Here is a 27357-nt window from a genome sequence, read left to right as displayed (position 1 = left end):
CATACTGATGTCAGGGGCTTACGTTCACCTTCCATACTGATGTCTGGGGCTTACGTTCCTCTTCCATACTGATGTCGGGGGGCTTACGTTCCTCTTCCATACTGTCAGGGGCTTACGTTCCTCTTCCATACTGATGTCAGGGGCTTACGTTCCTCTTCCATACTGATGTCGGGGGGGCTTACGTTCCTCTTCCATACTGATGTCAGGAGCTTACGTTCCCTTTCCATACTGATGTCGGGGGCTTACGTTCCTCTTCCATACTGATGTCAGGGGCTTACGTTCACCTTCCATACTGATGTCGGGGGCTTACGTTCCTCTTCCATACTGTCAGGGGCTTACGTTCCTCTTCCATACTGATGTCAGGGGCTTACGTTCCCCTTCCATACTGTCAGGGGCTTACGTTCCTCTTCCATACTGATATCGGGGGCTTACGTTCCCCTTCCACACTGATGTCAGGGGCTTACGTTCACCTTCCATACTGATGTCGGGGGGCTTACGTTCCCTTTCCATACTGATGTCGAGGGGCTTACGTTCATCTTCCATACTGATGTCAGGGGCTTACGTTCACCTTCCATACTGATGTCGGGGGCTTACGTTCCCTTTCCATACTGATGTCGGGGGCTTACGTTCCCTTTCCATACTGATATCGGGGGGCTTACGTTCCTCTTCCATACTGATGTCGGGGGCTTACGTTCCTCTTCCATACTGATATTCGGGGGCTTACGTTCACCTTCCATACTGATGTCGGGGGCTTACGTTCCCTTTCCATACTGATATCGGGGGGCTTACGTTCCTCTTCCATACTGATGTCGGGGGCTTACGTTCCTCTTCCATACTGATATTCGGGGGCTTACGTTCACCTTCCATACTGATGTGGGGGGGGGGGCTTACGTTCCCTTTCCATACTGATGTCGGGGGGCTTACGTTCCTCTTCCATACTGATGTCGGGGGGCTTACGTTCCCCTTCCATACTGATATCGGGGGGCTTACGTTCCCCTTCCATACTGATATCAGAGGCTTACGTTCCCCTTCCATACTGATATCAGAGGCTTACGTTCCCCTTCCATACTGATGTCGGGGGGCTTACGTTCCCCTTCCATACTGATATCAGGGGCTTACGTTCCCCTTCCATACTGCTGTCGAGGGGCTTACGTTCCCCTTCCATACTGATGTCAGGGGGGCTTACGTTCCTCTTCCACACTGATGTCGGGGGCTTACGTTCCTCTTCCATACTGATGTCGGGGGCTTACGTTCCTCTTCCATACTGATGTCGGGGGCTTACGTTCCCCTTCCATACTGATGTCGGGGGCTTACGTTCCCCTTCCATACTGATGTCGGGGGCTTACGTTCCCCTTCCATACTGATGTCGGGGGCTTACGTTCCCCTTCCATACTGATGTCGGGGGCTTACGTTACCCTTCCATACTGATGTCGGGGGCTTACGTTCCTCTTCCATACTGATGTCGGGGGGCTTACGTTCCTCTTCTATACTGATGTCGGGGGCTTACGTTCCCCTTCCATACTGATGTCGGGGGCTTACGTTCCCCTTCCATACTGATGTCGGGGGCTTACGTTCCCCTTCCATACTGATGTCGGGGGCTTACGTTCCCCTTCCATACTGCTGTCGGGGGGCTTACGTTCCCCTTCCATACTGATGTCGGGGCTTATGTTCCTCTTCTATACTGATGTCAGGGGCTTACGTTCCCCCTCCATACTCATGTCGGGGGGCTTACGTTCCCCTTCCATATTGATGTCGGGGCTTACGTTCCTCTTCTATACTGATGTCGGGGGGCTTACGTTCCCCTTCCATACTGATGTCGGGGGGCTTACGTTCCCTTTCCATACTGATGTCGGGGGCTTACGTTCCCTTTCCATACTGATGTCGGGGGGCTTACGTTCCCCTTCCATACTGATGTCGGGGGGCTTACGTTCCCCTCCACATCCGCAGTCTGTCACGGCCCGAGCAGTGGATTATCCTGTAGTAGAGACTCCGCCGTCCGACACACGAATGTCACCAGATAATTGTGCTCCTAGAGAAATGGCCACAAGGTGGCAACAGCCAGTAAAAGTAGAACTGGGCGGCTGATACCAGAGACAATAGTGCGCTATTATACACACAGGCATGTAGATAACCAAATCCTAAAAGACATATGACAGGGCTGCACAAAAGTTTTAGGTGGGTGTAGGATGAATACAGGATAATGGTGGCTCCAGATATCCATGTTCGCTCCCCCTTGCGATGAAATCTCACGAATGCATGAAGATTAAAAGATTGCTTTCAGCCGAATGTTATTCTGATTGTGTGATCGTCTGCAGCATGCTGCGATTGTTTATGGAAATTGGATCATATTCACATGTAGAAATCAATGGGTGCGAGAAATAAAATCGCATGGCACCCGGACCATGCAAGTCTGATTTCTACATACCCATGGCCCTGCCGCATACAGTAAAATCACAGCGTTACCCAACAGGATCCACAGGACAGGTATAGAGGTCAGGCACATATATAATTATTACAGGGCGCAGCTTACTATGCAAATTACCTTCCAAAAAAACAGACATGGGATCTCCAGACTTTTTTTTATTAACCAGCAGGGGAAAAGCGGACAGCTGATGTGTACAGCCTGGGAAGGGGGTCGTATCCACGGAGCTTCCCAGGCTATTAATTCTTATTCTTTATTGGTTATTAAAATGGAGGACATCTCCCCCCCCCCCCACACCCTTCCCCCCAATAAAAAAAAACCAACAGCTAAACAAAGACATAGGATCCCCTATATTTAATAACCAGCAAAGGCTAGGCAGACAGCTGTGGGCTGATATTAGACTAACAAGGGACCATAGATGATAGCTCCCTACCAGACTTAAAACATCAGCTCTCACCCACACCAGAAAAGGAGCATCTATAATGCGCTAATTCTGGCACTTAGCCTCACTCTTCCCTCTTGCCCTGGTGCGGTGTTAAGTGGGGGGACAGTTGGGGGGATTGCAGCTTTGTATTGTCAGGTGACATCAGGCCCAGGGATTAGTTATGGAGGTGTCAATAGGACACCCCCATTACTAACCCCATAGCGGGGTTTGCTTTGGCGGACCGTCGGGAGCAAAAAACGCTACATGAAACGTTTTTTGCTCCTGACGGACCGTTTTTTCCGACCGCGCATGCGCGGCCGGAACTCCACCCCCACAATGGGGCAGCGGATGCGCCGGAGAAATGCATCCGCTGCCTCCATTGTGCAGTGCGTTAAACACTAGCGTCGGAATCTCTGCCCGACACATTGCGACGGGGAGATTCCGACGCTAGTGTGAAAGTAGCCTTAATTGAAATAATCACACAGACACCTTTTAATGAATCTACATTTACCAAAACCACATGTAGGCAGATCGCCCAGTCCACTGAAGCCAATGTGTCCTGTAACAGAATGTAATAAACAATATTCCTCACCTTTCCGCAGAGAAGATAAAACTCCAATTGTCTAGCGCTGCGACGGGCTCTGCTACATTTAGATGGCAGACTGACTTTAATTGAAATAATCACAGACTCCTTTTAATGAATCTACATTTACACAATCCACGTATAGGCAGATCATCGCCCAGTCCACTGAAGCCAATGTGTCTTGTAACAGAATGTAATAAACAATAGTCCTCACCTTTCCGCAGAGAAGATAAAAATCCAATTGTCCGGCGCCGCGTCTAGCTCTGCTACATCTAGATGGCAGGCTGCATTGATGCATATTGCGACCATCCAGCAGCGTCTCACGGTCCCCCCCCCCCTACAACACCAGGAATGCCAGAAAGTTCTCACCCTCGTGGAGCCGTCTTAAAAGGTCCTGGGATTTCACAGCCAATGAACTCGGCTTAACTCACTGATGTTAGTGCGAGCGCCATGGGAAAAGTTCTAAGGTGAAAGGCGTTCACGCTGTGCAGCTCAGTGTCTCTGCTGGATGGCAGGCTGCATAGTCACATCTTGCAACTACGCTTCACCTTCTGCTAGGTTATTTCTACAGTCGGGACCGTGTACGAGTATAGAGGGTTACAGACTGAGACAGAAACAGCTGTGGAAGGATGAAAACTGGGTAAGAGACAGCTGTACTCTGCTACAACGGTGAGGTTGTGGAAGACGGATGTAATCTCTATATATCACGCGCCTGGGGCTCCCTCCAGGGGTCACAGCAGATATTACACTAGACACCAGTATTATTTATTGCACAATTTCAGTTTTCATTTAAAATATTTCCATTAAAAAAAAAAGTAAAAAAAATACAATTTTGGCAGCGAATAATTTAAAGCGTTTTGTACAGAAGCGGCGAATGCTCTTTATAAAGCGTCTCGGCGCGGCGACCTCTGGCTCCGTCTCTTGCTCCGAGGGTCTGGTAACATGAAGGCGGCGTGGGATGAAGATCAGCGGCAACACCGTAGTGATGATGCCGTAGTGATGGTGCAGCGCACAACTCCGCTATGATGGAGCCAGAGCACGGGGTAAAGACGAGAACCATCTGCTGATGACTGCCCCCTAGTGACAGACGGTGCGGCCGCCATGATTGGTGCCAGACGGACCCCTCTGCTCAGAGTCCTACACGGGAGGGAGTCGCCCTAGGGTCAAGGATCCACGAATGACACCATGATGTAGCGCGTCCCCCGGGTGGTGGGCAGCCCCTCGTGGTAATGTGTCAGCCGCCCCGGGTGGATGAAGGACCAGCCCTTCCGCGGAGACTCCACACGGCAGTTGTAGCGGATGAATCTGCAGCCACCGCCCTGCGGAGGAAGAGTCACCACGTCAGTGCCACAGCCCCCACAGATGGAGACCTGGCCGATCACAAATCTCTCCCGTGCCTGGTAATACCAGTGGCCAAGAGACCCCGCACACGACGCCCTTCGTTACCCTCCAGGCACACAAACGACGCCCCTCGTTACCCGCCAAGCCCACAACGCCCCTCATTACCCGCCAGGCACACGAACGACGCCCCTCGTTACCCGCCAAGCCCACGACGCCCCTCGTTACCCGCCAGGCACACGAACGACGCCCCTCGTTACCCGCAAAGCCCACGAACGACGCCCCTCGTTACCCGCCAAGCCCACAACGCCCCTAGTTACCCGCCAAACACACACCGCCCCTCGTTACCCACCAGCCACACGACGCCCCTCGTTACCCGCCAAGCCCACGACCCCCCCCCCCCCATCGTTACCCGCCAAACACACACCGCCCCTCGTTACCCACCAGCCACACGACGCCCCTCGTTACCCGCCAGCCACACGACGCCCCTCGTTACCCGCCAGCCACACGACGCCCCTCGTTACCCGCCAGCCACACGACGCCTCTCGTTACCCGCCAGCCACACGATGCCCCTCGTTACCCCCCAGCCACACGACGCCCCTCGTTACCCACCAGCCACACGATGACCCTCGTTACCCGCCAGGCACACGACGCCCCTCTTTCCCACCAGGCACATGAAGGACCCCGTGACACCCCCAAGAACCCACCTCATAGTCGATGTCTTTATTGTTGAGGGCCACGTTGATGGTGAAGGTGGAGGAGTCGTGGTGCGGGCGCAGGGACGGCTGCTCGTCCGGCCGATACCGCACTATGAAGTTCAGGAACGCCTTGGCCTGACAAGAAGATGGTGGTCAGTGCAGGCGACAAATAACGACCGGCGGACGGGCGAGAAGGGCGATACCTTGGTGTAGTATCCAGGGAACAGCTTTTCGGTGACGGGCGCAATGTAATCCTTCAGGAACTTCAACCATTCGTCCTGGTACCCGACCTGCGTCATGTGGATGTCCACAGTGGGAACGCTCTCGTAACCGCCGGCCAGACGCTTATCCTGCGAGCGGAGGGAACGGGAGGACGGGTTATAATGTACGCAGTATCACAGGCTCATTATTATCCCCGCGGTATATTACAGGCTCATTATTATTATTATCCCTGCGGTATATTACAGGCTCATTATTATTATTATCCCTGCGGTATATTACAGGCTCATTATTATTATTATCCCTGCGGTATATTACAGGCTCATTATTATTATTATCCCTGCGGTATATTACAGCTCATTATTATTATTATCATCTCCGCGGTATATTACAGGCTCATTATTATTATTATTATCCCTGCGGTATATTACAGGCTCATTATTATTATTATCCCTGCGGTATATTACAGGCTCATTATTATTATTATCCCTGCGGTATATTACAGCTCATTATTATTATTATTATCATCTCCGCGGTATATTACAGGCTCATTATTATTATTATTATCCCTGCGGTATATTACAGGCTCATTATTATTATCCCTGCGGTATATTACAGGCTCATTATTATTATCCCTGCGGTATATTACAGGCTCATTATTATTATTATCCTGCGGTATATTACAGGCTCATTATTATTATCCCTGCGGTATATTACAGGCTCATTATTATTATTATCCCTGCGGTATATTACAGGCTCATTATTATTATTATCCTGCGGTATATTACAGGCTCATTATTATTATCCCTGCGGTATATTACAGGCTCATTATTATTATTATCCCTGTGGTATATTACAGGCTCATTATTATTATCCCTGCGGTATATTACAGGCTCATTATTATTATTATTATCCCTGCGGTATATTACAGGCTCATTATTATTATTATCCCTGCGGTATATTACAGGCTTATTATCATCATCTCTGCGGTATATTACAGGCTTATTATCATCATCTCTGCGGTATATTACAGCTCATTATTATTATCCCTGCGGTATATTACAGCTTATTATTATTATTATCATCTCCGCGGTATATTACAGGCTCAATATTATTATTATTATCCCTGCGGTATATTACAGGCTCATTATTATTATCCCTGCGGTATATTACAGGCTCATTATTATTATCCATGCGGTATATTACAGGTTTATTATTATTATCCCCGCGGTATATTACAGGCTTATTATCATCATCTCTGCGGTATATTACAGCTCATTATTATTATCCCTGCGGTATATTACAGCTTATTATTATTATCATCTCCGCGGTATATTACAGCTCATTATTATTATTATTATCCCCGCGGTATATTACAGGCTTATTATCATCATCTCTGCGGTATATTACAGGCTCATTATTATTATCATCTCCGCGGTATATTACAGCTCATTATTATTATCTCCGTGGTATATTACAGGCTCATTATTATTATCCCTGCGGTATACTACAGGCTCATTATTATTATTATTATTACTAGTTGAAGAGCCCGGCGTTGCCTGGGCATAATAAATATCTGTGGTTAGTTATAGCACCTCACTTCTCTCATTTTCTCCCTCACTCCTCTCATTCCCCCCTAACACTTGTCATTTCGACCTCACATCTGTCATTTTCACCTCAGTATATACATGTTTGTCATCTCCCTTATATATAGTATACACCTGTATGTCATCTCCTGTATATAGTATATACCTGCTGTGTGTCATCTCCCCTGTATATAGTATATACCTGTATGTCATCTCCTCCTATATATAGTATATACCTGTATGTCATCTCCTTCTATATATAGTATATATCTGTATGTCATCTCCTCCTGTATATAGTATATACCTGTGTGTCATCTCCCCTGTACATACTATATATAGTATATATCTGTATGTCATCTCTCTTGTATATAGTATATACCTGTATGTCATCTCCTCCTGTATATAGTATATACCTGTGTGTCATCTCCCCTGTATATACTATATATAGTATATATCTGTGTGTCATCTCCCCTGTATATAGTATATACCTGTATGTCATCTCCTGTATATAGTATATACCTGTGTGTCATCTCCTCCTGTATTAGACCTCGTTCACACGTTATTTGCTCAGTATTTTTACCTCAGTATTTGTAAGCTAAATTGGCAGCCTGATAAATCCCCAGCCAACAGGAAGCCCTCCCCCTGGCAGTATATATTAGCTCACACATACACATAATAGACAGGTCATGTGACTGACAGCTGCCGTATTTCCTATATGGTACATTTGTTGCTCTTGTAGTTTGTCTGCTTATTAATCAGATTTTTATTTTTGAAGGATAATACCAGACTTGTGTGTGTTTTAGGGCGAGTTTCGTTTGTCAAGTTGTGTGTGTTGAGTTGCGTGTGGCGACATGCATGTAGCGACTTTTGTGAGATGAGTTTTGTGTGGCAACATGCGTGTAGCAACTTTTTGTGTGTCGAGTTGCATGTGACAGGTTAGTGTAGCAAGTTGTGTGCAGCAAGTTTTGCGCATGGCGAGTTTTGCGCATGGCGAGTTTTATGTGTGGTGCCTTTTGAGTATGTGCAAGTTTTGTGTGAGGCAACTTTTGCGTGTGTTGCAACTTTTGTGCATGTGGCATTTTTTCTGCGTGTGCAAGTTTTGCATGTGGCGAGTTTTCCATGAGGTGAGTTTTGCACTTGTGGCGAGTTTTGCGTGAGCCTAGTTTTTGCATGTGGCGAGTTTTGCGCATGGCGAGTTTTGTGTTTCGACTTTTATGTGGCAAGGTTGGTGTATGTGTGGTGAAATGTGTCCTGAGGGCGGTATATGTGTTCAAGCACGTGGTAGTGTGTGGAGCATTTTGTGTATGTGTTCATATCCCCCGTGTGTGGTGAGTATCCCTTGTCGGGGCCCCACCTCAGCAACTGTACGGTATATACTCTTTGGCGCCATCGCTCTCACTCTCTAAGTCCCCCTTGTTCACATCTGGCAGCTGTCAATTTGCCTCCAACACTTTTCCTTTCACTTTTTCCCCATTATGTAGATAGGGGCAAAATTGTTTGGTGAATTGGAAAGCGCGGGGTTAAAATTTCACCTCACAACGTAGCCTATGACGCTCTCGGGGTCCAGACGTGTGACTGTGCAAAATTTTGTGGCTGTAGCTGCGACGGTGCAGATGCCAATCCCGGACATACACACACACACACACATTCAGCTTTATATATTAGATTACTAGATGGTGGCCCGATTCTAACGCATCGGTTATTCTAGAATATGCATGTCCACGTAATATATTGCCCAGCCACGTAGTATATTGCCCAGTGACGTAAAATAAAAAATAAACATATACTCACCATCGGAGGGCCCCTTGTAGTCCTGTCGCCTGTGTGCGGTGCACGCGGCAGGTTCCGGTCCCAGGGTTAGATGGGCGCAGGACCTGTGATGACGTCGCGGTCACATGACCGTGACGTCATGCAAGGTTTTTCTCGCATACCATCCTTGGCCCCGGAACCTGCCGCTTGCACTACCGAGGACAGGATGCGACGGCGGAGGGTGAGAATAACCTTTTTTTTATTATTATTATTTGTAACATTAGATCGTTTTACTATTGATGCTGCATACGCATCATCAATAGTAAAAACTTGGTCGCACAGGGTTAATAGCTGCGTTACCAGAGTGCGTTATAACGCGGCATAACGCGGTCCATTACCGCTGCCATTAACCCTGTGTGAGGGCCGACTATGGAACGGGCACTGACTGCAGGGAGGAAAGAGCGGCCATGTTGCCGCCGGACTGTGCCCATCGCTGATTGGTCGTGGCGATGGTCGTGGGCGTTTTGCCATGACCAATCACCGACTTGGATTCCATGACAGACAGAGGCCGCGACCAATGAATATCTGTGACAGACAGACAGACAGAAGGCAAGAAAGATGGAAGTGACCCTTAGATAATTATATAGTAGATACCCGATGCGTTAGAATCGGGCCACCATCTAATATTCATATACTGTAAACATTGGTGCTTCCATTTATGTATTAACCCATTGGACACACTGCCATTGTTTTTCTCCTGTCTTTATTTTAAGAGTCAAAACTTTATTAGTCATCTATCGCTATATGACAGCTTGTTTTCTACAGGACAACTTGTAGTTTTCAAAGACACCATTTATTTTTCCATAATGATAAACTTAAAAATGGGGAAAATTTTTATTCTCTCCCTCACAGACTGTCCTCCATGTTATTCTCTCCCTCATAGACTGTCCTCCATGTGATTCTCTCCCTCACAGACTGTCCTCCATGTTATTCTCTCCCTCACAGACTGTCCTCCATGTGATTCTCTCCCTCATAGACTGTCCTCCATGTGATTCTCTCCCTCACAGACTGTCCTCCATGTTATTCTCTCCCTCACAGACTGTCCTCCGTGTGATTCTCTCCCTCACAGACTGTCCTCCGTGTTATTCTCTCCCTCAGACTGTCCTCCATGTGATTCTCTCCCTCACAGACTGTCCTCCATGTGATTCTCTCCCTCACAGACTGTCCTCCATGTGATTCTCTCCCTCACAGACTGTCCTCCATGTTATTCTCTCCCTCACAGACTGTCCTCCATGTGATTCTCTCCCTCACAGACTGTCCTCCATGTGATTCTCTCCCTCACAGACTGTCCTCCATGTGATTCTCTCCCTCACAGACTGTCCTCCATGTGATTCTCTCCCTCACACACTGTCCTCCATGTTATTCTCTCCCTCACACACTGTCCTCCATGTTATTCTCTCCCTCACACACTGTCCTCCATGTTATTCTCTCCCTCACACACTGTCCTCCATGTTACTCTCTCCCTCACAGACTGTCCTCCATGTTATTCTCGCCTTCAGACTGTCCTCCATGCTATTCTCTCCCTCACAGACTGTCCTCCATGTTATTCTCTCCCTCACACACTGTCCTCCATGTTATTCTCTCCCTCACACACGGTCCTCCATGTTATTCTCTCCCTCACACACTGTCCTCCATGTTATTCTCGCCTTCAGACTGTCCTCCATGTTATTCTCTCCCTCACAGACTGTCCTCCATGTTATTCTCTCCCTCACAGACTGTCCTCCATGTTATTCTCTCCCTCACAGACTGTCCTCCATGTTATTCTCGCCTTCAGACTGTCCTCCATGTTATTCTCTCCCTCACAGACTGTCCTCCATGTTATTCTCTCCCTCACACACTATCCTCCATGTTATGCTCTCCCTCACACACTGTCTTCCATGTTATGCTCTCCCTCACACACTGTCCTCCATGTTACTCTCGTGCTAGTATATGTATGTAGTTTATTTATGAACGCTGATTCGTTGAGGGCGGCCGGTCTCGATGAAACAGCAAAGCGGGATTTCGGTTACAAACAGACCCTTAGACAATATCTACTATATAATTGTCTAAGGGTTACTTCCATCTGTCTGTCTGTCACGGATATTCATTGGTCGCGGCCTCGGTCTGTCATGGAAATCCAAGTCACTGATTGGTCGTGGCAAAATGCCCACGACCAGTCAGCGACGGGCACAGCCTGGCGTCAACATGGCCGCTCCATACTCCCCTCCAGTCAGCGCTTACACAGGGTTAATGGCAGCGTTAACGGACCGCATTATGCCACGGTGTAACGCACTCCATTAATGCTGCTATTAACCCTGTGTGACCAACTTTTTTTTTACTATTGATGCTGCCTATGCAGCATCAATAGTAAAAAGATCTAATGTTAAAAATAATAAAAAAAATAAAAAATCGTTATATACTCGCCATCCGTCAGCCCCTCGGATCCAGAACAGGCCTTTCCCGCTCGCGACGCTCTGGTGACCGCTCCATGCATTGTAATCTCGCGAGATGATGACGTATCGGTCTCGTGAGACCGCTACGTCATCATCTCGCGAGACCACCATGCACTCGAGACCGAAGCGCGCGAGGAGCGTCGGTAAACGCTTCCTGGATCCGGGGGCCAACGGAAGGTGAGTATATAACTTTTCTATTTTAATTCTTTTTTTTTAACAAGGATATGATGCCCACATTGCTATATACTACGCGGGCTGTGCAATATACTACGCGGGCTGTGCTATATACTGCGTGGGCTATGCAGTACACTGCGTGTGCTGTGCAATACACTGCGTGTGCTGTGCAATACACTACTTGGGCTGTGCAATACACTACGTGGGCTGTGCAATACACTACGTGGGCTGTGCAATACACTACGTGGGCTGTGCAATACACTACGTGGGCTGTGCAATACACTACGTGGGCTGTGCAATACACTACGTGGGCTGTGCAATACACTACGTGGGCTGTGCAATACACTACGTGGGCTGTGCAATACACTACGTGGGCTGTGCAATATACTACGTGGGCTGTGCAATACACTACGTGGGCTGTGCAATACACTACGTGGGCTGTGCAATACACTACGTGGGCTGTGCAATACACTACGTGGGCTGTGCAATACACTACGTGGGCTGTGCAATACACTACTTGGGCTGTGCAATACACTACTTGGGCTGTGCAATACACTACGTGGGCTGTTATACACTGTGCTCTACGTGGCTGTGATATATACTATGTGGCTGTGCAATATACTATGTAGCTCTGCTATATACTCCGTGGGCTGTGCTATATACTCCGTGGCTGTGCTATTTACTACGTGGGCTGTTATAAACTTTGTGGCTGTGCTATATACTACGTGGCCGGCGGCTAACAATCAACGACAGGCGCAGTCCGGCCACGAATTGGCGAGGGAGTTGAACCACGCTTCGCTAATTGGTCGCGGCTGGCCGAATCCTGTGTATTCAATGTATTTTTCTAAAATCTTCATAAGTGAACTACATACATATTCTAGAATACCCGATGCGTTAGAATCCGGCTACCATCTAGTGTATATATTTATTTATTTTATCCCTGCAGTATATTATAGGCTCATTATTAATATCATCCCTGCGGTATATTACAGGCTCATTATTATTATTATCCCCGCGGTATATTACAGGTTCATTATTATTATTATCCCTGTGGTATATTACAGGCTCATTATTTTTTTTTTTTATAAAATAGGTTTTTATTAAAGTCGAATATGAACAATACAATTTATGCATTTTTCCATTATTTTACAAAATTTTTACATTTTCCAAATCCCCAACAATCCCAACAAAACCCAAACCTCCCCTGACAGCTCATAGCCATTTATACTTTTGTTACCAGTATTGATGGCTCTTTGAGCCATTTGACTCACTTATGTCCGCTTGTTCCTTTAGCACTCTCTTCCTTTCAGAGGCCCTCATCCTCTCACTTCCCATAACTACTCATCCCAGCTCGAGCCACGGAGACCACATTTTGTCAAACGTTTCTATTTTCCCACGTCTTTTGTAGACCCCCTTTTCCAAATTGAGACCATGTTTAACATATTTCAGAAATTCCCCCCTTGTAGGCGGTTCCTCCTTGATCCAGTTCCTTGCTATCACCTTCCTTGCCATATATAATAGCCTGGCTATTGCTATCTTCCAGATGTTATCCACTCTAATTTCCTCTACATGTCCCAGTATACACACTATCGGATCTCTCGGCACTCTGCATTTATACGCCCCTTCCACCCGGCTCAGTACCACCAGCCAAAAAGCAGCCAGTCTTGGACATGTCCACATCATGTGGTATATTCCTGCATTCTCAGTCCTGCATCTCGGGCATTCAGAGTCCGCACGCAACCCCGCTCTGTGCAACACTTCCGGTGATTTATAGACTGTGCACGATGTACAGCTGCGATAGTCTATACGGCTCGCTCAGTGACACTTGTGGGACCCACTCCAACACCGACTCCCAGGTTTCATCCTCCATTGGGCCTAAATCTCTTTCCCATTTCGCTCTCGCTTTTAGGGGGAAGTCTAGCAAATATGCATGTAGAAGGTCCTTATAAAGGGTGGTAATGACTCCCCTTGTGGACCCTTCCCCACACACGTATTCCAGAACTATGTCCTCCTGGATCTCAATACCACCGCCCTTGTTTTGAGCTTTAAAAGCATGTTTCATCTGAGCATATTGATACTCCCCAGTCGGTCTCAATCCAAACTCCCCTTGAAGCTGCGAAAAGGACTTTAATCCTCGTTGTTGAACTATCTGAGCCACCAAGTGGATTCCTTTGGCCTGCCACTCCGCCGGCACTCCAAGGGCCGCAAATTCAACCAAATTATTATTAAGCCATATCGGTGTAAATTTAGTCAGCCCCGTAACCCCCCGAATATGTCGCAGTCTGGTCCATAATTTATGTATCAAAAACATAGTTGGGTATAATTTCCCCAATACTTTCAAGGAGCCATCCTCCAGACACTGCACCACCGGTCGTCGGTCCGTCACCCTCTCCATCAAGTGCTGTACCGCACTGGCAGACGCCTCCCGCGCCCAGCCCTTCAAATGCTGGCTCTGGCCTGCAAGAAAATATAACTCAGGATTGGGCAAAGCCAACCCTCCATCTTCCTTGGGCCGCTGAAGCGTCTCCAGGCGAATACGTGGGTACCGCCTCCCCCATATCAGACTTCTAAAAAGAGCACTAATCTGCCGGAATTTCCCACGTGGAATCCAAACTGGCGCATTATGTAAGACGTAAAGTAATTTGGGCATCAGAACCATTTTAATGAGATTAACCCTACCCACCACCGATAGGTGCAATTTATTCCATGCATCCACTTTTGCTTTAAGGGCGCCCATGAGAGGTGTCAAATTCCTATAAAGAAACTCCGTAACTGGCATCGAGATCCATATTCCCAGGTATTTGAAAAGGGATGCCACCTTAAGCCGCTCCTCTCCCAATGGCTCACTTCTGCTCTCCTCCACCTCATCCACCTCAAAGAGGACAGATTTATCCCAATTTATCCTCAATCCCGACAAGTCTCCAAATTTCCCAATGATCTCGATAGCCCCATTCAAGGCTTCATCCGGGTCCGCCAGGAACAGTAAGATGTCATCTGCATATAGCGCGATCTTCTCCTCAACACTCCCATAACTGAACCCAGGGACCTCATCCGACTGTCGTATCTTGGCGGCCAGTGGCTCCACAGCTAAGGCAAACAGAAGGGGCGACAGTGGGCATCCCTGCCTCGTACCTCTGTCCAACTTTATAGGCTGAGAAAGTTCCCCATTCACTCTGATTCTAGCTGTCGGTAGTGAATATAACAGTTGAGTCCACGCCACAAATTGCGGACCAATACCCATACACTTCAACACCTGCCAGAGATATCCCCACTCCACACTGTCAAACGCCTTATGGGCATCCAAGGACGCAATGACCCTTCGGCCACAGTTGTCAGACTTCAGCTGCAGGTTCATATGCAGCCTCCGCAGATTAACCGCTGTAGACCTGTCAGGCATAAAACCAGACTGATCCGGATGTACAAGATTAGTAATGACACTGGACAGACGGGTAGCTAACACCTTGGCCAAGAGCTTGACATCGATGGTTAACAGAGAGATTGGCCGATATGACTCGGGCTTCCCCAGATCCTTATCCTCCTTCGGAATAACCACTATAATAGCCTCCCTCATAGATGCTGGGACATACCCCCGGCATCCAGCCTCCTCCAGTACTAACTTTAATCTAGACTTTTATAGATTTCGGCTGGTAACCCATCAACTCCAGGTGCCTTCCCGTTGGCCATAGACTTCAGCGCCCGACTCACTTCCTCCTCGGTGATAGGGGCATCGAGGCTCACCCTATCCTCCTCACTCAATTTCGGAAGACCCAGACTCTCAAGGAAAGTCTCCGTATCTCCGGCTGACTCATTGACCCTGGAGGAATATAAGTCCGCGTAGAAGTCCGCAAAGACCTTTATAATTTCAGGTGTTTCAGATACCCTGCTCCCCCCATCCGAAACCAACGAGTGCACATACGAGGTACTACGCTGAGCCGCGACTACCACCGATAGCATGTGACCCACTGTTTCTCCCTCCTGAAAATAAGTCATCCTCTGAAACTACAGGTTCATTATTAATATCATCCCTGCGGTATATTACAGGCTCATTATTAATATCATCCCTGCGGTATATTACAGGCTCATTATTAATATCATCCCTGCGGTATATTACAGGCTCATTATTAATATCATCCCTGCGGTATATTACAGGCTCATTATTAATATCATCCCTGCGGTATATTACAGGCTCATTATTATTATCATCCCTGCGGTATATTACAGGCTCATTATTATTATCCCTGCGGTATATTACAGGCTCATTATTATTATCCCTGCGGTATATTACAGGCTCATTATTATTATCATCCCTGCGGTATATTACAGGCTCATTATTATTATTATCCCTGCGGTATATTACAGGCTCATTATTATTATTATCCCTGCGGTATATTACAGGCTCATTATTATTAACATCCCTGCGGTATATTACAGGCTCATTATTATTATTATCCCTGCGGTATATTACAGGCTCATTATTATCATCCCTGCGGTATATTACAGGCTCATTATTAATATCATCCCTGCGGTATATTACAGGCTCATTATTAATATCATCCCTGCGGTATATTACAGGCTCATTATTAATATCATCCCTGCGGTATATTACAGGCTCATTATTATTATCCCCGCGGTATATTACAGGCTCATTATTATTATCCCCGCGCTATATTACAGGCTCATTATTATTATTATCCCTGCGGTATATTACAGGCTCATTATTATTATCCCCGCGGTATATTACAGGCTCATTACTATTATTATCCCTGCGGTATATTACAGGCTCATTATTATTATCCCTGCGGTATATTACAGGCTCATTATTATTATTATCCCTGTGGTATATTACAGGCTCATTATTATTATTATCCTGCGGTATATTACAGGCTCATTATTATCCTGCGGTATATTACAGGCTCATTATTATTATTATCCCTGCGGTATATTACAGGCTCATTATTATTATTATCCCTGCGGTATATCACAGGCTCATTATTATTATTATCCCTGCGGTATATTACAGGCTCATTATTATTATCCCCGCGGTATATTACAGGCTCATTATTATTATCCCCGCGCTATATTACAGGCTCATTATTATTATTATCCCTGCGGTATATTACAGGCTCATTATTATTATCCCCGCGGTATATTACAGGCTCATTACTATTATTATCCCTGCGGTATATTACAGGCTCATTATTATTATCCCTGCGGTATATTACAGGCTCATTATTATTATTATCCCTGTGGTATATTACAGGCTCATTATTATTATTATCCTGCGGTATATTACAGGCTCATTATTATCCTGCGGTATATTACAGGCTCATTATTATTATTATCCCTGCGGTATATTACAGGCTCATTATTATTATTATCCCTGCGGTATATTACAGGCTCATTATTATTATTATCCCTGTGGTATATTACAGGCTCATTATTATTATCCCGCGGTATATTACAGGCTCATTATTATTATTATCCCTGTGGTATATTACAGGCTCATTATTATTATTATCCCTGTGGTATATTACAGGCTCATTATTATCCTGCGGTATATTACAGGCTCATTATTATTATTATCCCTGCGGTATATTACAGGCTCATTATTATTATCCCTGCGGTATATTACAGGCTCATTATTATTATTATCCCTGCGGTGTATTACAGGCTCATTATTATTATCCCTGCGGTATATTACAGGCTCATTATTATTATCCCGCGGTATATTACAGGCTCATTATTATTATTATCCCTGCGGTATATTACAGGCTCATTATTATTATTATCCTGCGGTATATTACAGGCTCATTATTATTATTATCCTTGCGGTATATTACAGGCTCATTATTATCCCTGCGGTATATTACAGGCTCATTATTATTATTATCCTTGCGGTATATTACAGGCTCATTATTATTATTATCCCTGCGGTATATTACAGGCTCATTATTATTATTATCCTGCGGTATATTACAGGCTCATTATTATTATTATCCTTGCGGTATATTACAGGCTCATTATTATCCCTGCGGTATATTACAGGCTCATTATTATTATTATCCTTGCGGTATATTACAGGCTCATTATTATTATTATCCCTGCGGTATATTACAGGCTCATTATTATTATTATCCCTGCGGTATATTACAGGCTCATTATTATTATTATCCTTGCGGTATATTACAGGCTCATTATTATTATTATCCCTGCGGTATATTACAGGCTCATTATTATTATTATCCTGCGGTATATTACAGGCTCATTATTATCCTGCGGTATATTACAGGCTCATTATTATTATTATCCCTGCGGTATATTACAGGCTCATTATTATTATTATCCCTGCGGTATATTACAGGCTCATTATTATTATTATCCCTGTGGTATATTACAGGCTCATTATTATTATCCCGCGGTATATTACAGGCTCATTATTATTATTATCCCTGTGGTATATTACAGGCTCATTATTATTATTATCCCTGTGGTATATTACAGGCTCATTATTATCCTGCGGTATATTACAGGCTCATTATTATTATTATCCCTGCGGTATATTACAGGCTCATTATTATTATCCCTGCGGTATATTACAGGCTCATTATTATTATTATCCCTGCGGTGTATTACAGGCTCATTATTATTATCCCTGCGGTATATTACAGGCTCATTATTATTATCCCGCGGTATATTACAGGCTCATTATTATTATTATCCCTGCGGTATATTACAGGCTCATTATTATTATTATCCTGCGGTATATTACAGGCTCATTATTATTATTATCCTTGCGGTATATTACAGGCTCATTATTATCCCTGCGGTATATTACAGGCTCATTATTATTATTATCCTTGCGGTATATTACAGGCTCATTATTATTATTATCCCTGCGGTATATTACAGGCTCATTATTATTATTATTATTATCCTGCGGTATATTACAGGCTCATTATTATTATCCCGCGGTATATTACAGGCTCATTATTATTATTATCCCTGTGGTATATTACAGGCTCATTATTATTATTATCCCTGCGGTATATTACAGGCTCATTATTATCCTGCGGTATATTACAGGCTCATTATTATTATTATCCCTGCGGTATATTACAGGCTCATTATTATTATCCCTGCGGTATATTACAGGCTCATTATTATTATTATCCCTGCGGTGTATTACAGGCTCATTATTATTATCCCTGCGGTATATTACAGGCTCATTATTATTATCCCGCGGTATATTACAGGCTCATTATTATTATTATCCCTGCGGTATATTACAGGCTCATTATTATTATTATCCTGCGGTATATTACAGGCTCATTATTATCCTGCGGTATATTACAGGCTCATTATTATTATTATCCTGCGGTATATTACAGACTCATTATTATTATCCCTGCGGTATATTACAGGCTCATTATTATTATTATCCCTGCGGTATATTACAGGCTCATTATTATTATTATCCTTGCGGTATATTACAGGCTCATTATTATCCTGCGGTATATTACAGGCTCATTATTATTATTATCCCTGCGGTATATTACAGGCTCATTATTATTATTATCCCTGCGGTATATTACAGGCTCATTATTATTATTATCCCTGCGGTATATTACAGGCTCATTATTATTATTATCCTTGCGGTATATTACAGGCTCATTATTATTATTATCCCCGCGGTATATTACAGGCTCATTATTATTATTATCCCTGCGGTATATTACAGGCTCATTATTATTATTATCCCTGCGGTATATTACAGGCTCATTATTATTATTATCATCCCCGCGGTATATTACAGGCTCATTATTATTATCATCCCCGCGGTATATTACAGGCTCATTATTATTATTATCCCTGCGGTATATTACAGGCTCATTATTATTATTATCCCTGCGGTATATTACAGGCTCATTATTATTATTATCATCCCCGCGGTATATTACAGGCTCATTATTATTATCATCCCCGCGGTATATTACAGGCTCATTATTATTATTATCCCTGCGGTATATTACAGGCTCATTATTATTATTATCCCCGCGGTATATTACAGGCTCATTATTATTATTATCCCTGCGGTATATTACAGGCTCATTATTATTATTATCCCTGCGGTATATTACAGGCTCATTATTATTATTATCCCTGCGGTATATTACAGGCTCATTATTATTATTATCCCCGCAGTATATTACAGGCTCATTATTATTATTATTATTATCCTGCGGTATATTACAGGCTCATTATTATTATCCCGCGGTATATTACAGGCTCATTATTATTATTATCCCTGTGGTATATTACAGGCTCATTATTATTATTATCCCTGCGGTATATTACAGGCTCATTATTATCCTGCGGTATATTACAGGCTCATTATTATTATTATCCCTGCGGTATATTACAGGCTCATTATTATTATCCCTGCGGTATATTACAGGCTCATTATTATTATTATCCCTGCGGTGTATTACAGGCTCATTATTATTATCCCTGCGGTATATTACAGGCTCATTATTATTATCCCGCGGTATATTACAGGCTCATTATTATTATTATCCCTGCGGTATATTACAGGCTCATTATTATTATTATCCTGCGGTATATTACAGGCTCATTATTATCCTGCGGTATATTACAGGCTCATTATTATTATTATCCTGCGGTATATTACAGACTCATTATTATTATCCCTGCGGTATATTACAGGCTCATTATTATTATTATCCCTGCGGTATATTACAGGCTCATTATTATTATTATCCTTGCGGTATATTACAGGCTCATTATTATCCTGCGGTATATTACAGGCTCATTATTATTATTATCCTTGCGGTATATTACAGGCTCATTATTATCCTGCGGTATATTACAGGCTCATTATTATTATTATCCCTGCGGTATATTACAGGCTCATTATTATTATTATCCCTGCGGTATATTACAGGCTCATTATTATTATTATCCCTGCGGTATATTACAGGCTCATTATTATTATTATCCTTGCGGTATATTACAGGCTCATTATTATTATTATCCCCGCGGTATATTACAGGCTCATTATTATTATTATCCCTGCGGTATATTACAGGCTCATTATTATTATTATCCCTGCGGTATATTACAGGCTCATTATTATTATTATCATCCCCGCGGTATATTACAGGCTCATTATTATTATCATCCCCGCGGTATATTACAGGCTCATTATTATTATTATCCCTGCGGTATATTACAGGCTCATTATTATTATTATCCCCGCGGTATATTACAGGCTCATTATTATTATTATCCCTGCGGTATATTACAGGCTCATTATTATTATTATCCCTGCGGTATATTACAGGCTCATTATTATTATTATCCCTGCGGTATATTACAGGCTCATTATTATTATTATCATCCCCGCGGTATATTACAGGCTCATTATTATTATTATCCCTGCGGTATATTACAGGCTCATTATTATTATTATCCTGCGGTATATTACAGGCTCATTATTATTATTATCCCCGCGGTATATTACAGGCTCATTATTATTATTATCCCCGCGGTATATTACAGGCTCATTATTATTATTATCCCCGCGGTATATTACAGGCTCATTATTATTATTATCCCCGCGGTATATTACAGGCTCATTATTATTATTATCCCCGCGGTATATTACAGGCTCATTATTATTATTATCCCTGCGGTATATTACAGGCTCATTATTATTATTATCCCTGCGGTATATTACAGGCTCATTATTATTATTATCCCTGCGGTATATTACAGGCTCATTATTATTATTATCCCTGCGGTATATTACAGGCTCATTATTATTATTATCCTGCGGTATATTACAGGCTCATTATTATTATTATCCTGCGGTATATTACAGGCTCATTATTATTATTATCCCTGCGGTATATTACAGGCTCATTATTATTATTATCCCTGCGGTATATTACAGGCTCATTATTATTATTATCCTGCGGTATATTACAGGCTCATTATTATTATTATCCTGCGGTATATTACAGGCTCATTATTATTATTATCCTGCGGTATATTACAGGCTCATTATTATTATCCTGCGGTATATTACAGGCTCATTATTATTATTATCCCTGCGGTATATTACAGGCTCATTATTATTATCCTGCGGTATATTACAGGCTCATTATTTTTATTATCCCTGCGGTATATTACAGGCTCATTATTATTATTATCCTGCGGTATATTACAGGCTCATTATTATTATTATCCCTGCGGTATATTACAGGCTCATTATTATTATTATCCTGCGGTATATTACAGGCTCATTATTATTATCCTGCGGTATATTACAGGCTCATTATTTTTATTATCCTGCGGTATATTACAGGCTCATTATTATTATTATCCCTGCGGTATATTACAGGCTCATTATTATTATTATCCTGCGGTATATTACAGGCTCATTATTATTATTATCCCCGCAGTATATTACAGGCTCATTATTATTATTATCCCCGCAGTATATTACAGGCTCATTATTATTATTATCCTGCGGTATATTACAGGCTCATTATTATTATTATCCCCGCAGTATATTACAGGCTCATTATTATTATCCCTGCGGTATATTACAGGCTCATTATTATTATTATCCCCGCGGTATATTACAGGCTCATTATTATTATTATCCCGCGGTATATTACAGACTCATTATTATTATTATCCTGCGGTATATTACAGGCTCATTATTATTATTATCCCCGCAGTATATTACAGGCTCATTATTATTATTATCCTGCGGTATATTACAGGCTCATTATTATTATTATCCCCGCAGTATATTACAGGCTCATTATTATTATTATCCCTGCGGTATATTACAGGCTCATTATTATTATTATCCCTGCGGTATATTACAGGCTCATTATTATTATTATCATCCCCGCGGTATATTACAGGCTCATTATTATTATTATTATCATCCCCGCGGTATATTACAGGCTCATTATTATTATTATCCCCGCGGTATATTACAGGCTCATTATTATTATTATCTCCGCGGTATATTACAGGCTCATTATTATTATTATCCCCGCGGTATATTACAGGCTCATTATTATTATTATCCCCGCGGTATATTACAGGCTCATTATTATTATTATCTCCGCGGTATATTACAGGCTCATTATTATTATTATCTCCGCGGTATATTACAGGCTCATTATTATTATCCCTGCGGTATATTACAGGCTCATTATTATTATCATCCCCGCGGTATATTACAGGCTCATTATTATTATTATCCCTGCGGTATATTACAGGCTCATTATTATTATTATCCCTGCGGTATATTACAGGCTCATTATTATTATTATCATCCCCGCGGTATATTACAGGCTCATTATTATTATTATCCCCGCGGTATATTACAGGCTCATTATTATTATTATCCCCGCGGTATATTACAGGCTCATTATTATTATTATCCCCGCGGTATATTACAGGCTCATTATTATTATTATCCCCGCGGTATATTACAGGCTCATTATTATTATTATCCCCGCGGTATATTACAGGCTCATTATTATTATTATCCCTGCGGTATATTACAGGCTCATTATTATTATTATCATCCCCGCGGTATATTACAGGCTCATTATTATTATTATTATCATCCCCGCGGTATATTACAGGCTCATTATTATTATTATCCCCGCGGTATATTACAGGCTCATTATTATTATTATCCCTGCGGTATATTACAGGCTCATTATTATTATTATCCCTGCGGTATATTACAGGCTCATTATTATTATTATCATCCCCGCGGTATATTACAGGCTCATTATTATTATTATCCCCGCGGTATATTACAGGCTCATTATTATTATTATCCCCGCGGTATATTACAGGCTCATTATTATTATTATCCCCGCGGTATATTACAGGCTCATTATTATTATTATCCCTGCGGTATATTACAGGCTCATTATTATTATTATCCCTGCGGTATATTACAGGCTCATTATTATTATCCTGCGGTATATTACAGGCTCATTATTATTATTATCCTGCGGTATATTACAGGCTCATTATTATTATTATCCCTGCGGTATATTACAGGCTCATTATTATTATCCTGCGGTATATTACAGGCTCATTATTTTTATTATCCTGCGGTATATTACAGGCTCATTATTATTATTATCCCTGCGGTATATTACAGGCTCATTATTATTATCCTGCGGTATATTACAGGCTCATTATTATTATTATTATCCTTGCGGTATATTACAGGCTCATTATTATTATTATCCTGCGGTATATTACAGGCTCATTATTTTTATTATCCTGCGGTATATTACAGGCTCATTATTATTATTATCCCTGCGGTATATTACAGGCTCATTATTATTATTATTATCCTTGCGGTATATTACAGGCTCATTATTATTATCCCCGCGGTATATTACAGGCTCATTATTATTATTTTTATTATCCTGCGGTATATTACAGGCTCATTATTATTATCCTGCGGTATATTACAGGCTCATTATTATCCCTGCGGTATATTACAGACTCATTATTATTATTATCCCCGCGGTATATTACAGGCTCATTATTATTATTATCCCCGCGGTATATTACAGGCTCATTATTATTATTATCCCCGCGGTATATTACAGGCTCATTATTATTATTATTATCCCTGCGGTATATTACAGGCTCATTATTATTATTATCCCTGCGGTATATTACAGGCTCATTATTATTATGCCCCGCGGTATATTACAGGCTCATCATTATTATTATCCCTGCGGTATATTACAGGCTCATTATTATTATTATTATTATCTTGCGGTATATTACAGACTCATTATTATTATTATCCCTGCGGTATATTACAGGCTCATTATTATTATTATCCCTGCGGTATATTACAGGCTCATTATTATTATCCCTGCGGTATATTACAGGCTCATTATTATTATCCCGCGGTATATTACAGGCTCATTATTATTATTATCCCTGCGGTATATTACAGGCTCATTAGTATTATCCCGCGGTATATTACAGGCTCATTATTATTATCTTGCGGTATATTACAGGCTCATTATTATTATCCTGCGGTATATTACAGGCTCATTATTATTATTATTATTATCCCTGCAGTATATTACAGGCTCATTATTATTATTATCCCGCGGTATATTACAGGCTCATTATTATTATTATCCCTGCGGTATATTACAGGCTCATTATTATTATCCCTGCGGTATATTACAGGCTCATTATTATTATCCCGCGGTATATTACAGGCTCATTATTATTATTATCCCTGCGGTATATTACAGGCTCATTAGTATTATCCCGCGGTATATTACAGGCTCATTATTATTATTATCCCTGCGGTATATTACAGGCTCATTATTATTATTATCCCTGCGGTATATTACAGGCTCATTAGTATTTTCCCGCGGTATATTATAGGCTCATTATTAATATCATCCCTGCGGTATATTACAGGCTCATTATTATTATTATCCCTGCGGTATATTACAGGCTCATTATTATTATCCCGCGGTATATTACAGGCTCATTATTATTATTATCCCTGCGGTATATTACAGGCTCATTATTATTATTATCCCTGCGGTATATTACAGGCTCATTATTATTATCCCGCGGTATATTACAGGCTCATTATTATTATCCCGCGGTATATTACAGGCTCATTATTATTATTATCCCTGCGGTATATTATAGGCTCATTATTATTATTATCCCTGCGGTATATTACAGGCTCATTATTATTATTATCCTTGCGGTATATTACAGACTCATTATTATTATTATCCCTGCGGTATATTACAGGCTCATTATTATTATCCTGCGGTATATTACAGGCTCATTATTATTATCCTGCGGTATATTACAGGCTCATTATTATTATTATTATCCCTGCAGTATATTACAGGCTCATTATTATTATTATCCCTGCGGTATATTACAGGCTCATTATTATTATTATCCCTGCGGTATATTACAGGCTCATTATTATTATCCCGTGGTATATTACAGGCTCATTATTATTATCCCGCGGTATATTACAGGCTCATTATTATTATTATCTCCGCGGTATATTACAGGCTCATTATTATTATCCCTGCGGTATATTACAGGCTCATTATTATTATCCCTGCGGTATATTACAGGCTCATTATTATTATTATCTCCGCGGTATATTACAGGCTCATTATTATTATCCCTGCGGTATATTACAGGCTCATTATTATTATTATCCTGCGGTATATTACAGGCTCATTATTATTATTATCCCTGCGGTATATTACAGGCTCATTATTATTATTATCCCTGCGGTATATTACAGGCTCATTATTATTATTATCCCTGCGGTATATTACAGGCTCATTATTAATATCATCCCTGCGGTATATTACAGGCTCATTATTATTATTATCCCTGCGGTATATTACAGGCTCATTATTAATATCATCCCTGCGGTATATTACAGGCTCATTATTATTATTATCCTTGCGGTATATTACAGACTCATTATTATTATTATCCCTGCGGTATATTACAGGCTCATTATTATTATCCTGCGGTATATTACAGGCTCATTATTATTATCCTGCGGTATATTACAGGCTCATTATTATTATCCTGCGGTATATTACAGGCTCATTATTATTATCCCGCGGTATATTACAGGCTCATTATTATTATTATTATTATCCCTGCGGTATATTACAGGCTCATTATTATTATCCCGTGGTATATTACAGGCTCATTATTATTATCCCGCGGTATATTACAGGCTCATTATTATTATTATCTCCGCGGTATATTACAGGCTCATTATTATTATCCCTGCGGTATATTACAAGCTCATTATTATTATCCCTGCGGTATATTACAGGCTCATTATTATTATTATCTCCGCGGTATATTACAGGCTCATTATTATTATCCCTGCGGTATATTACAGGCTCATTATTATTATTATCCCTGCGGTATATTACAGGCTCATTATTATTATTATCCCTGCGGTATATTACAGGCTCATTATTAATATCATCCCTGCGGTATATTACAGGCTCATTATTATTATTATCCCTGCGGTATATTACAGGCTCATTATTATTATTATCCCTGCGGTATATTACAGGCTCATTATTATTATTATCCCTGCGGTATATTACAGGCTCATTATTATTATTATCCTTGCGGTATATTACAGACTCATTATTATTATTATCCCTGCGGTATATTACAGGCTCATTATTATTATCCTGCGGTATATTACAGGCTCATTATTATTATCCTGCGGTATATTACAGGCTCATTATTATTATTATTATTATTATCCCTGCAGTATATTACAGGCTCATTATTATTATTATCCCTGCGGTATATTACAGGCTCATTATTATTATTATCCCTGCGGTATATTACAGGCTCATTATTATTATCCCGTGGTATATTACAGGCTCATTATTATTATCCCGCGGTATATTACAGGCTCATTATTATTATTATCTCCGCGGTATATTACAGGCTCATTATTATTATCCCTGCGGTATATTACAGGCTCATTATTATTATCCCTGCGGTATATTACAGGCTCATTATTATTATTATCCCTGC

General features: G+C 42.0%; 1 protein-coding gene across 1 annotated transcript in view; it reads right to left on the bottom strand.

The window, feature by feature from the left end:
• Positions 1-4172: 4172 nt before the first annotated feature.
• The window catches only part of PLOD3 (procollagen-lysine,2-oxoglutarate 5-dioxygenase 3), a 51769-nt gene continuing 28584 nt past the window's right edge, over positions 4173-27357 (bottom strand). The window contains exons 17-19 of the mRNA XM_069767501.1: positions 5669-5815; positions 5475-5600; positions 4173-4748 (exon numbers count right to left, since the gene is read on the bottom strand). Coding sequence (XP_069623602.1) covers positions 4593-4748; positions 5475-5600; positions 5669-5815 — 429 coding nt within the window. The 3' untranslated portion in view covers positions 4173-4592. The remainder of the gene's footprint in view (positions 4749-5474; positions 5601-5668; positions 5816-27357) is intronic.

Source organism: Ranitomeya imitator, chromosome 4 (assembly GCF_032444005.1).
Source record: "Ranitomeya imitator isolate aRanImi1 chromosome 4, aRanImi1.pri, whole genome shotgun sequence".
Taxonomy (NCBI): domain Eukaryota; kingdom Metazoa; phylum Chordata; class Amphibia; order Anura; family Dendrobatidae; genus Ranitomeya; species Ranitomeya imitator.
This window is presented reverse-complemented; position numbering and strand designations above follow the sequence as displayed.